We start from the raw sequence: 13,519 nt of genomic DNA, 5'->3' as shown, positions 1-13,519 counted from the left end.
TCCATGGTTAAAGTATGATGATATGTACTCTTAATATCATGATATATGGAGTTGGACATTGGTCATGATTCTTGATGGGTTTACTTAATTGAGTAACGTTATGGGGTTTTGCTTGGTCATTTCACTAGTTGACTTAATGAGGGTTCATGGGTAATTGTCTTGCTTTGATTATGTTATAAAGAACTCTTATCCATGCTTGTTGCTATTATGACATGATGATGTAGTTTCCTTGACTATGTGTCCAATTATGTGATATGCATGTTTACTTGACTAAACTTAGTATTATTGGTCTTGTGATGTACATGCTTTGAATTTAATGAATATGTCTTATTGATTAGTATGGTCTTATTGAATGTACATAAAGCATTTCAAAGTAAATTTCATACTTTAATCAATATTCCCTTTTAACATGATTTAAAGATATGTGTGCATGTGGTCTCATACTTAGTACAAGTGGTGTACTAACCCCATTTTTATCCCTTTTCCCCAACCTTTTTAGGTTTCGATCATTGAAGGGATTTTGAGACAACTTTGAAGGAAGACTTAGAATTCTCATTCATCCAAGTTGGGTAGGTCCTCACTTTCCGACGGCAATGCCAATATCAAGCTAAAGAAGTTGTTCTAGTTTTAAGACTCTTATGTTCTTTCCTTTTTACTTGAATACTAAAGATCGTATAGTCGTTATATGACTCTTATTTTATTGATGTATGATCTAGTCCCAAATTGTTATTATCTTATTAGATGGTTATGACATGAGACATCCATTTGAGACTATGTTATATCTTACATATATGTATGTGCAATAAAAGCAGAAGAATAAGTAACTTTCCTATACAAAGGGTCTATGCATACTCAATATGAATATTATGTGTATGTAAAGGACTATGTAAAATTCAATGTAGAAGTAATGAAAAAGTTTTTGAAACTTCAGCATTTTTAACCTATGAATGTAATGATGTAAGCCAAGTGGCTATTCTTAGTCCTCAAAGAGGACGACGACGCCGGTTACGTCTAGGGGGTGCTACCAGGATGTGACATTTGGATCTAGCCATGACTACTCAATCTCAAGACATAACTAATCAAGTTCAAGATATGATGTCTCAAGCAAATTGGGAAGTTTGACCCCGTATGAACCAAAATGCTAGTACCATGACTTCTCGCTTGAGGAAGTTCACTAGGATGAACCCTCCTATATTCTTTTGGTCTAAGGTGAATGAACACTTCCAATACTTTCGTGATGAGGTCTACAAAATCTTGTATGCTATGGGGGTTAGTTCAAACGAGAAGTCTAAGCTAGCCGCTTATCAACTCAAGGATGTGACAATAGGTCTTTGAGAGCGGGTCCCATAAGTTTGGAAGTCTTTCATGTCACGACCGGAGTCTATACCCCAGACGAGACCGGCGTCGTTGACCTCTCAGAAGTTGCAGACAAGCCTACATACATCATTCTTACTTCATCTAGATTAATTTTAGCAGAAAATTTGAAACTATTTGTTTCCTAACATGCTTACTAAACATTCTATTACATATATAATTGTTCACCATCAATCATCTAACATTAAGATCATTAAATGAAAGAAATAGTTCATAGCTGCATTAAATGTGTACTTGCCAAAACGTCACCAATACAAAGTCTGAAATGAAATGGGAAATGAAGCGCTAGTCGATCATGCTCCACTAGCTAAAGCCTACATCTAAGCTAGATAATAACAATATACAGGCTCGAAAGCATGAGGGCCTACTAATTCCGGATGAAAGCTCCATGTCCGGATAGCTGCAACGTTAACATGTAAGCTCTAGCGTCCACCTGTTCCTGTAACTAAAAATAAAGAGTTGTATGGAATTAGTACACACTTGTACTAAGTATGGGTATATGCAAGCACACACCAATGACATGCATGAGAAAGAATAGATCTTTCCTAACAACATGATTTATGGAAAGTCAAGTCAGTGGACTTGCCAAATTTGGATTATGAAAGTCAATGGACCTGCCAAATTTGAATTTGGAAAGTCATGCCATGAGTGTAACATGCATCGTCAAACCTATCATTTTGCAAACAGCACATAACATATTGCATATATCATATCACATATAAAACATAACATCTTTCATATCATTCATTCATATGCCATGAGACCTTGGAACCATGGACTTAACATTAAGACTTTCTAGAAATGAGGGCTTAACATATGGGACCTCAACTAGGGAGTCTGCTTTAGCAAACACAGAGTCTGCTTCATTCATTCATACGTACTTTATTTCATTTCATTCATAGGCCACTGTAAATACCAGCTATACCTAGGATGTAGTTTAAGACTTTCGTCGGGTCTGTTGTTCAATGACCAAGAATGACCTAATGTCATCACTTGAATCTAACTCACCGTTTGATTATCCTATCCTAACACCTTCGGTATGATTCATTTCATTATGTGCATCATTTAATCCTGGCCTCCTTAATTCATTGGGAAATTCAACTTTAACCGACATAGATCATGTGAGCATCATGAAATCTAGTGTCATGAAACACCACACTGAAAAGAGGTGGAGTCACTAGGAAAAGTGAACCAAAACATGATAGCGTACATGGGAATTGAACCCCGCTAGATCCCTATATTGGCAGTATAGGTTTGAACACTAGGAGATATAAGGAGACCCATACCTGGCATGCCATACAGTATCATCTGATGAGAGTTATGTGAACCTCCGCCCTTCCCGAAAGATGGCATCACCTCTCATAGATAGTCTATCGGTGCTCAGTATAATGTTCCATTACATTCAACTCACGTCATAGAAGCTGGCTTCTAGTATGAGGACATCATAACTCAATAGATGATTTCTCTTCTCATTATTAATATTAATTGTGTTAATCTCAATACTTTCATTAACTTTACACTCTCATAGCTGAGTACGTTTTAGTAATATTTACTCAGGATCATTTGAGATTGCTCTCATCTTTTACATTAGCTTCATATCATGTTTTCAGCACATTCATTAACATTAGCACATCAGCTCTTCATAATTACTCACCCCTTCTTACGTGAATGTTCATTTCATCATATGCCAATGCACTTGGCCACTTAGTGTGTTTCACACTCTTACTTAACCCTTCTAGGGTTTCATCACTTCATTGTTCATTTCATTGTTCATTTTGTCATATTCCAATGCATTTGGCCATTTAGTGTATATTACACTCGTACTTAACCCTTCTAGGGTTTCATCATTTCATTACCTAAATCTTAGGTTCACTTACTTTTAAACGTATGCTAGACTTATCGGTCTATACATACAAGACTTGGAGCTTCATTCATAGTTTGTCTAAGTGATTCATACTTACCCAAGATTATGTGGTACAAGACTTATGCATCTTGTATATATGCCAGGATATTGATTTCGATCTTTAGAGGCAGCATTCATTGAATATTTACTTACGTATGACTTATGTATCAATACGCATTTGGTCTAGGGAACCCAATTTCGAATCCCTTGGACAACACTTAATCTTTTTTTAAACTTGATAATCACATTTTTCAGATTTGGGGGACCCTAGTTCGATCCCCATCAACCCCATAATATTTCCTTTCTTTTTCTCCTCTCTTTTTTTGTTTAAGTCAAGGAGGTTGTGGGTTCAATCCCCCACAAGCTCATTATTTTTATTTTATTTGATCTCTTACTTCTCACCTATCCAAGAGGTTGTGGGTTCAATCCCCACTATCCACATTTATTTTCTCCTTTATATTTCTCCTAACTCTCTCACCATTCAAGAGGTTGTAAGTTTAATCCCCACTCACCACATCTATTTTCCTTGCATTTATCATGAAATTTTCATTTAGTGAGATCATGGTTTCAATCCCCAATGACCTCACATTTTAATTTTTTTTAAACGAAGCTCATTTTTTTTAAAAGTTGGCCGAGACTACAGTTTCAAGCAGGCTGGAAATTTAGTCTCTTCCAAACAATTTTTGTCTTAATATTTTATTGATTTTTTTTGTATCTTTCATGTAATGATGTCTTGAGTTCGATCCTTAGTGATATCACTTATTTTACATTCATTTTTCATTGCATTTTGTACCATTTTGTTTGGCCGAACCAAAACTATGAAATGCTGGAAATTTGTTCACTATTTTCAGCTTCTTTTTATCATCATTCATACGTAATTCTTAAGGCATTTCGTGGATCATTTGGTGCAACTTTAAGTGTAATACTTTTATGATTATATTCAACCAAGAATTACCATTTCATGCAGAAGCATTACACCACTTTTACACCTCATGATTTACACAAACATTCGCACATAAAATTCGACCATAAAAACATATCATTTTTCACATACTTTCGGTTGACATAACTTATCATGCTTACAATTCCAACGACATAATCAAGAATACATTATCACGAAAATCAAATTTCATACTTAAACTACCAGCAAACATACCCACAACATGGTCTCTAATCTATTTCACATTGTGATCAAAGGGATACTAGGACAAGGAGTTCAACAACAATGGGAAAAACCCTAGTTTTCGAGTAGATTCATCTGAGCCTTAAGGGTCTCTTAGGAAAGGGACCAAGAGTAAGAAAACCCATAAATTTTATGACATTAAAACCTCTACTTTCTTCCCAAAATCTTCTCCAAAAATCACGTCCAAATGCCCTCAAAGTCAACATTAACTCGATGGACAAACTTCTCTTTGCCTACGTGATTGATTTCATTTGTTTTCTTATATTTTTGTTGTGAGTTCTTCAAGTGTGAAGAACTTTAGTTTACCTACTGTTTTTTCAAGTTATTTGGCAGAGAGAATCGTGAGTGAGAGTGATAGACATGATAGAGGGAGATGAGCGTGGGAGAGAAGAGTTTTCTTAGGATTAGGAGTCTAGTTTAGGATTTAGTCAAATAAGGTTTTTATTTAATTATTAAAAATATGATTTCCTATTATTTTAAATCAGATAATAAATAATAAATATAAATTAATTGAATTAATTTACCAACTTAAATTAAAAATAAGTTAATTCATTGCTTCCACCTAAGTTCGAACCAGGGTGAAGCAAGACTTCACTTCAAGAGCCAATTGTCATTCCTCTCTCCCCAAAATGACCCTACACCTTATTAATTAAATAACTAATTATATATTTTGGGTAATGACGATACTAACCTTAGTCTGGAAAAAGACCATTTTACCCCTAGACCCTCCAAACCTATGATTTTACCTTTTTATGTCTGGTAAAGACTCCTCTAAGTAAATCTTTGTCTTCGAGAGCCCTACTTGGTTGGACCAAACCTTTTCTAGCTCAACTAACTCCCCAAGTTAGGTGGCTTGGCGGTATCAAGGGTTTAGAGGTCTGGTTCTACGCGCATAAATCTGTGTGAACCCGGTCTAATCGTAGGCATTCTAGACACATTAAGCATTACTTAGCATAATCATTTTTTAGGGTTGTTACATTATCCCCCCCTTATGAACATTCGTCCCCGAATGACACTATTCTTTACTAACAATAAGTTAGTCATCTATAGAATGTATGCCTACATAGGTAATTCAATACTCCCCATTGGTGAATATCTGATGCACATATTAACATGATGGTGCACATCCTTGAAACCTACTAGTAGCTTCACATTAATGGACTAAGAAACTCTTTCCTAACATAGTCTCATCACAGCATACAACATAAGTAAACATGTAAGTCATACAAATCAGCAATCAACATGATGACTCAAACATATTAAACTCATATTAGTGCATAAACACCATACACAATCAAATACATGAAAGACTAGTTAAGGCTACGCACCCGAGACTTAACCAGGTGCCTTCCCCTGCACCTCTAGACTTGAGTGCGAAGAATCGTTGCCTCCTTGAAGCCTCTTCACTTGGACAATTAGGTTGAACTCTCTCCTTCCCTTTTTCTTGACTTCTCCTATTTGGACAATCCTTCATCATGTGAGCCTGTTTTCCACAACTGTAACAAGCGTTAGAGTCCATCATACATTCTCCCCCATGCAGTATGCCACACTTCCTACAAGGTGGACTCTCCTGGGCTGTAAAGTCTTACGAGCCTCAGAGACTAATCCCTGACTGACATCGAGCCCTTCTTAAGGTTGATTAATCCTCAACCTTAGCCTCCTTCATTTATCTGGGAAAGAACCGCCCTAGAAAAGCCATCTTGAAAAGATCCCAAGTAATAGGACCCCCTCCTAAGGCTCTGCTATCCTGCCACACCTTATACCAAGATTGAGCTACATCCTTCAGCTGGTAGGATGCCAACTCAGACTTCTCCACATCAATCAAACCCAATAGCCTAAGCTTGTAAAGTGCTAGCTTGGGCCATCTGTACCAACGTTTTCCTTAATTCTCCATCTGTCAACCCAGCTGAGTTAACAGGCATCTCTATTCCAGCAGCTGGAGCCTGGGGAGAAACTTGAATTACCCAGTAGCCGCTCCTCGAATCTCCCCTCCTTCTTTTCTCCTTGTATTCATCTTTTGGAAGCTTTAAGAGTTGATGTTAGATACGCTCTTAACACCAAGAAATCCGACATTAGAGAAGGCACAATAAGATTAGAAGAAGGTAATTTTTCTACGCACCATGTAGTTTCTAATCTAGGATAGTGGTGCACTTCACTACCATGACTTAGAAACTACTCGATGTGGTTGATGTGAACTTATTATTCTCAGAATTTAACCTGGATCTGATACCAACTTTATCACGACCGGAGTCTATACCCCAGAGGAGAACGACATTGTTGACCTCTCAGAGGTTGCAGACAAGCCTACATACATCATTCTTACTTCATCTAGATTAATTTTAGCAGAAAATTTGAAATTATTTGTTTCCTAACATGCTTACTAAAAATTCAATTACATATATAATTGTTCACCATCAACTATCTAACATTAAGATCATTAAATGAAAGAAATAGTTCATAGCTGCATTAAATGTGTACTTGCCAAAACAGCACCAATACAAAGTCTGAAATGAAATGGGAAATGAAACACTAGTGGATCATGCTACACTAGATAAAGCGTAAATCTAAGATAGATAATAACATTATACAACCTCGAAAGCATGAGGGCCTACTAATTCCGGATAAAAGCTCCTTGTTCGGATAGCTGCAACGTCAACCTGTAAGCTCTAGCGTCCACCTGTGTCTGTACCTAAAAATATAGAGTTGTATGGAATTAGTACACACTTGTACTAAGTATGGGTATATGCAAGCACACACCCATGACATGCATGAGAAATAATAGTTCTTTCCTAACAACATGATTTATGGAAAGTCAAGTCAGTGGACTTGCCAAATTTGGATTATGAAAGTCAATGGACCTGCCAAATTTGGATTGGGAAAGTCATGGCATGAGTGTAACATGCATCATCAAACTTATCAATTTGCAAACAACACATAACATATTGCATATATCATATCACATATTAAACATAACATTTTTCATATCATTCATTCATATGCCATGAGACCTTGGAATCATGGACTTAACATTAAGACTTTCTAGAAATGAGGGCTCAACATATGGGACCTCAACTAGGGAGTCTACTTTAGCAAACATAGAGTCTGCTTCTTTCATTCATATGTACTCTATTTCATTTCATTCATGGGCCACTGTAAACACCATTTACACCTAGGATGTAGTTTATGACTTTCGTCGGGTTCGTTGTACAATTACCATGAATGACCTAATGTCATTACTTGAATCTAACTCACCGTTTGATTATCCTATCCTAACACCTTTGGTATGATTCATTTCATTATGTGCATCATTTAATGCTAGCCTCCTCAATTCATTGGGAAATTTAACTTTAACCGACATAGATCATGTGAGCATCATGAAATCCAGTGTCATGAAACCCCACACTGAAAAGAGGTGGAATCACCAGGAAAAGTGAATCAAAACATGATAGCGTACATGGGAATTGAACCCCGCCAGATCCCTATATTGGAAGTATAGTTTTGAAGACTATGAGATATAAGGAGACCCATACCCGGTATGCTTTACAATATAATCTGATGAGAGTTATGTGAACCTCCGCCCTTCCCGAAAGATGGAATCACCGCTCATAGCTAGTCTATCGGTGCTCAGTATAAAGTTCCATTACATTCAACTCACGTCATAGAAGCTGGCTTCTAGTATGAGGAAATCATATCTCAATAGATGATTTCTCATCTCATCATTAGTATTAAGTGTGTGAATCTCAATACTTTCATTAGAGGGTTCGTAGAGACTGGTCTCTTCATTAACTTTACACTCTCATAGGTGAGTACGTTTTAGTAACATTTACTTAGGCTCATTTGAGATTGCTCTCATATTTTACATTAGCCTCATATCATGTTGTCACCACATTCATTAACATTAGCACATTTTCTCTTCATGATTACTCACCCCTTCTTACGTGAATGTTCATTTCATCATATGCCAATGCACTTGGCCATTTAGTGCGTTTCACACTCTTACTTAACCCTTCTAGGGTTTCATCACTTCATTGTTCATTTTGTCATATTCTAATGCACTTGGCCATTTAGTGTATCTTATACTCGTACTTAACCCTTCTAGGGTTTCATCATTTCTTTACCTACATCTTAGGTTCACTTACTTTTAAACGTATGCTAGACTTATGGGTCAATACATACAAGCCATGGGACTTCATTCATAACTTGTCTAAGTGATTCATATTTACCCAAGAATAGGTGGTACAAGACTTATGCATCTTGTACATATGCCAAGATATTGATTTCGATCTTTAGAGGCAATATTTATTAAATATTTACTTACGTATGACTTATGTGTCAATACGGAATTGGGCAAGGGAACCCGATTTCGAATCCCTTGGACAACACATAATCTTATTTTAAACTTGATAATCACATTTTTTAGATTTGGGATCCTAGTTCGATCACCATCAACCCCATGATATTTCCTTTCTTTTTCTCCTCTCCTTTTTTGTTTAAGTCAAGGAGGTTGTGGTTTAAATCCCCCACAAGATCATTATTTTTATTTTATTTGATCTCTTACTTCTCACCTATCCAAGAGGTTGTTGGTTCAATCCCCACTCTCCACATTTATTTTCTCCTTTATTTTTCTCCTAACGCTCTCATCCATTCAAGAGGTTGTTGGTTTAATCCCCACTCACCACATCTATTTTTCCTTGCATTTCTCATGAAACTTTTATGAAGTTTTCATTTAGTGAGGTCATGGTTTCGATCCCCAATGACCTCACATTTTTTTTTAAACGAAGATCATTTTTTTAAAAGTTGGCCGAGACTACAATTTCCAGCAGGCAGGAAATTTAGTCTCTTCCAAACAATTTTTGTCTTAATCTTTTGTTGATTTGTTTTGTAGATTTCATGTAATGATGTATTGGGTTCAATCCTTAGTGATATAACTTATTTTACATTCATTTTTCATTGAATTTTGTACCATTTTGTTCAACCTACAAAATGCTGGAGATTTGTTCACTATTTTCAGCTTCTTTTTATCATCATTTATACGTTAATTCTTAAGGCATTTCGTGGATCATTTGGTGCATCTTTAAGTGTAATATTTTTATGATTATATTCAGCCAAAAATTACCATTTCATCCAGAATCATTACACCACTTTTAAACCTCATGATTTACACAAACATTCGCACATAAAATTCAACCATAAAAACATATCATTTTTCACATACTTTCGGTTGACATAACTTAACATGCTTACTATTCCAAACACATAATCAAGAACACAATATCACGAAAATTAAACTTCATACTTAAACTACCAGAAAACATACCCTCAACATGATCTCTACCCTATTTCACATTGAGATCAAAGGGATACTAGGGACAAGGAGTTCGACAAAAACGGGAACAATCCTAGTTTTCGAGTAGATTCATTTGAGCCTTAAGGGTCTATTGGGAAAGGGCCAAGAGTAAGAAATCCCATAATTTTTTTGACACTAAAACCTCAACTTTCTGCCCAAAATCTTCTCCAAAAATTATGTCCAAATCCCCTCAAAGTCAACATTAACTCGACGGACAAACTTTTCTTTGCCTACGTTATTGCTTTCGTTAGTTTTTTTATATTTTCGTTGTGAGTACTTAAAGTGTGAAGAACTTTGGTTTACCTACTGTTTTTTGAAGTTATATGTCAAGGAGAATCGTGAGTGAGAGTGATAGAGACGTGATAGAGGGAGATGAGCGTGGGAGAGAGGAGTTTTCTTAGGATTAGGAGTCTAGTTTAGGATTTAGTCAAATAAGGTTTTTATTTAATTATTAAAAATATGATTTCCTTTTATTTTCAATAAGATAATAAATAATAAACATAAATTACACATTAATTTACCAACTCAAATTAAAAATAATTTAATTCATTGCTTCCACCTAGGTTCGAACCAGGGTGAAGCAAGAATTCACTTCAAGAGCCAATTGTCGGTCCTCTCTCCCCAAAATTACCCTACACCTTATGAAATAAATAAATAATAATATATTTTGGGTAATTACGATACTAACCTTAGTCTGGAAAAAGACCATTTTACCCCTAGACCCTCCAAACCTAAGTTTTTTTTTTAAGTCCGGTGAAGACTCCTTCAAGTAAATCTTCGTATTCGAGAGCCCTACATTGTTGGACCCAACCTTTTCTTGACCAACTAACTTCCCAAGATAGTTGGCTTGGCTGTAGCAAGGGTTCAGAGGTCGGTTCTACGCACATCAATCCATGTGAACCCGTTCTATTCGTAGGCATTCTAGACACATTAAGCATTACTTAGCATATTCATTTTTTTTGGGTTGTTTCATTTATGAAGGAATTTCTTGATATGTTCTTCCCAAGGGAGAAAATAGAGGCATAAGTGGAAGATTTAATCAACCTTCGTCAAGGAGGAATGAGTGTGCTAGGTTACTCTTCGAAATTCACTTAGTTGTCTATGTATAACTCTTATTTGGTGTCCAATCATAGAGATGAAATGAATTATTTTGTAATGGGTGTGTCCGATGATCATTTGGAAGTGTGTCATTTGGCGATGCTTCATGACAAAATGGACATTTCTCGTATGATGGTGGATTCTCAACAAGTCAAGGAGAGTAGGATTAAGATGAAGATTAAGGATGCTAAGAGGGAAAGGTACCATGAAGTAGGTACTTCTAACGGTAAGTTGCAAATTCAAGACAAACCTAAGTTAAAATAAAGGTTCTCCAACCAAGTTCCTTCTAATTTAGACAAGACTCGTAATGATAGGGTGTCTAATGTGAGATCCCAAAGGAGAAGAGGTGGTGATTCACGAAGTGAGAAACCTACTTGTACCATATGTGGTAAGAAACATGTGGGTGAATGTCTCGTTAGGTCGGATACTTGTTTTGGTTGTTTAAAGAGTGGCTATAAGGAGAGGGATTTTCCTATTGTAAAGGGTCAAGGAAAGCGGAATAACCAAGCACAAGCAAGCGGTCCTAGTTCCGATGCTCCAAAGAAGAACCGGTTCTATGCTCTCCGCCTTAGGGGTGATCAAAAGAATTATCCCAATGTTGTCACTGGTATGTTACAAGTATTTTCCATTGATGTCTATGCATTACTAAATCCCCGTGCTACATTATCTTTTGTAAATCCTTTAGTGTCCATGAAGTTCGATGTGTTATCTGATGTCTCAATTGAACCTTTGCCGGTTACTACCCCGGTGGTTGACTCAATTGTTGCTAAAAGAGTCTTTAGAAGTTGTACCATATTATTGTCCAATAGAGTTAAATTGGTCGATTTGGTAAAACTTGATATGTTAGACTTTCATGTCATATTTGGGATGAATTAGTTAGGTACTTGTTTTGCTTCTATTGATTGTCGGACAAGGGTAGTTAAGTTCCAATTTCCCAATGAACCTATCTTAGAATAGAAGGGGGGGGGGGGAAATCAATCCCCAGAGGTCGAATCATTTCGAGTCTCAAAGCTTGTACAATGATTCACAGGGATGTCTCTACCATGTTGTGAGGGTCAAGGACCTAGAATGCAAAGATCCTCCTTTAGAGTCAGTCTCTGTAGTGAAGGACTTTCTGAAAGTGTGTCCCGATGACTTACCCAGAAATTCTCCCAAACATGAAATAGATTTTGGAATAGATTCATTGCCGGATACAAAACCATATCAATTCGTCCTTATTGGATGGCCCCGAACGAGTTGAAAGAGTTGAAGGGTCAACTCAAGGATTTGCTTGACAAGGCATTTATACAATTAAATATTTGTCCGTTGGGCACTCTGGCTTTATTTTTTAAAAATAAAGATGGGTCTCTTAGAATGTGTATTGACTATCGGACAAGGTCACCAAAAAGAATTGGTATCCTCTCCCTAGGATTGATTTATTTGATCAACTCCAAGGAGTGAGTTATGTTTTTAAAATATATTTGAGGTCGGGATATCACCGACTTAGGGTGAGAGGTGAAGACATACCTAAAACATCTTTCTGAACTAGGTATGGTCATTATGAGTTCTTAGTCACGTCTTTTGGTTTAACAAATGCCCCATCAACTTTTATGTTACCTTTTGAATAGAGTGTTCCGGATTTACCTTGATTCTTTAGTAATTGTCTTCATTAATTATATGTTGATATATTCTAAGAGTGAGGATGAGCATATGGACCATTTGAGGGTAGTATTGCAAGTCCTCAAGGAACATTAACTCTTTGCTAAATATAGTAAGTGTGGGTTTTGGTTGATATCGGTTTCTTTCCTAGGCATGATTATCTCAAGTGAGGGCATAGAGGTCCATCCGAAGAAAACAGAAGCGGTCAAGAATTATCCTAGACCTTTGACTCTAACCGTATTCGAATTTTCATAGGTCTAGATGGGTACTATTGAATTTTTGTTAATGGGTTTGCATTTATTGCTTCTCATTTCACAATACGAACTCAAAAAAAGGTCAAGTTTGAGTAGTCGGACGCTTGTGAAAGAGGATTTCAAGAGTTGAAAGATAAGCTTACCTCCATTCATAGAACCTTTGGATCGTGTCCTCATGAAATCTGGTAAGGTTATTTGGTACGCCTCTAGACAACTCAAGGTGCATGAGAAGAACTAATGTAACTGATGACCTTCAATTAGTCGCCATAATGTTAGCTTTAAAAATATGGAGGCATTACCTTTATGGTGTCCATGTGGATGTATTTACCGACCACAAGAGTCTTAAATATGTCTTCACTCAAAAGGAGTTTAATCACCAACAAAGAAGTGGTCAGAACTTTTAATGGACTATGACATGAGTGTCATTTACCATCATGGAAAAACAAATTTGGTTGCGGATGATTTGATTTGAATGACTATGGGTGGTCTGGCTCATGTTGATGAAAGTAAAGAAGAGCTAGTGAAAGAAGTTCGTAGATTGGCCCGGTTGGATGTTCAGTCAGAATATTTTTTAAAAGGGGATTTCATGGTTCATAATAACTCTGAATCATCTTTAGAGGTTGAGGTTAAGTCTAAGAAACATCTTGATCCTCCATTGATGGAGTTGAAGCAATCAGTTATTTGTAAGTTCAATGAGCCATTCATCGGGGGGGGGGGGGGGG

The 13,519-nt window shown here is 36.6% G+C and overlaps 1 protein-coding gene across 1 annotated transcript; it reads left to right on the top strand.

Annotated features, from left to right (window-relative positions):
- Window positions 1-10,962: 10,962 nt before the first annotated feature.
- Window positions 10,963-11,781, top strand: LOC107001562. Its single transcript, XM_015199556.1, has 2 exons — window positions 10,963-11,131; window positions 11,201-11,781. Exons 1-2 carry the CDS (start codon window positions 10,963-10,965, stop codon window positions 11,779-11,781), a joined length of 750 nt encoding a protein of 249 aa, XP_015055042.1.
- Window positions 11,782-13,519: the final 1,738 nt, after the last annotated feature.

This window comes from Solanum pennellii, chromosome 10, assembly GCF_001406875.1.
Source record: "Solanum pennellii chromosome 10, SPENNV200".
In the NCBI taxonomy this organism is placed as follows: Eukaryota; Viridiplantae; Streptophyta; class Magnoliopsida; order Solanales; family Solanaceae; genus Solanum; species Solanum pennellii.
This window is presented reverse-complemented; position numbering and strand designations above follow the sequence as displayed.

Bases quoted from the DNA above. Each gene is read 5' to 3' on its own strand.
- LOC107001562 (XM_015199556.1), top strand. From the start codon at position 10,963: ATGGGTGTGTCCGATGATCATTTGGAAGTGTGTCATTTGGCGATGCTT. The intron at 11,132-11,200 runs GTAAGTTGCAAA...CTTCTAATTTAG, and splicing joins TGAAGTAGGTACTTCTAACG to ACAAGACTCGTAATGATAGG.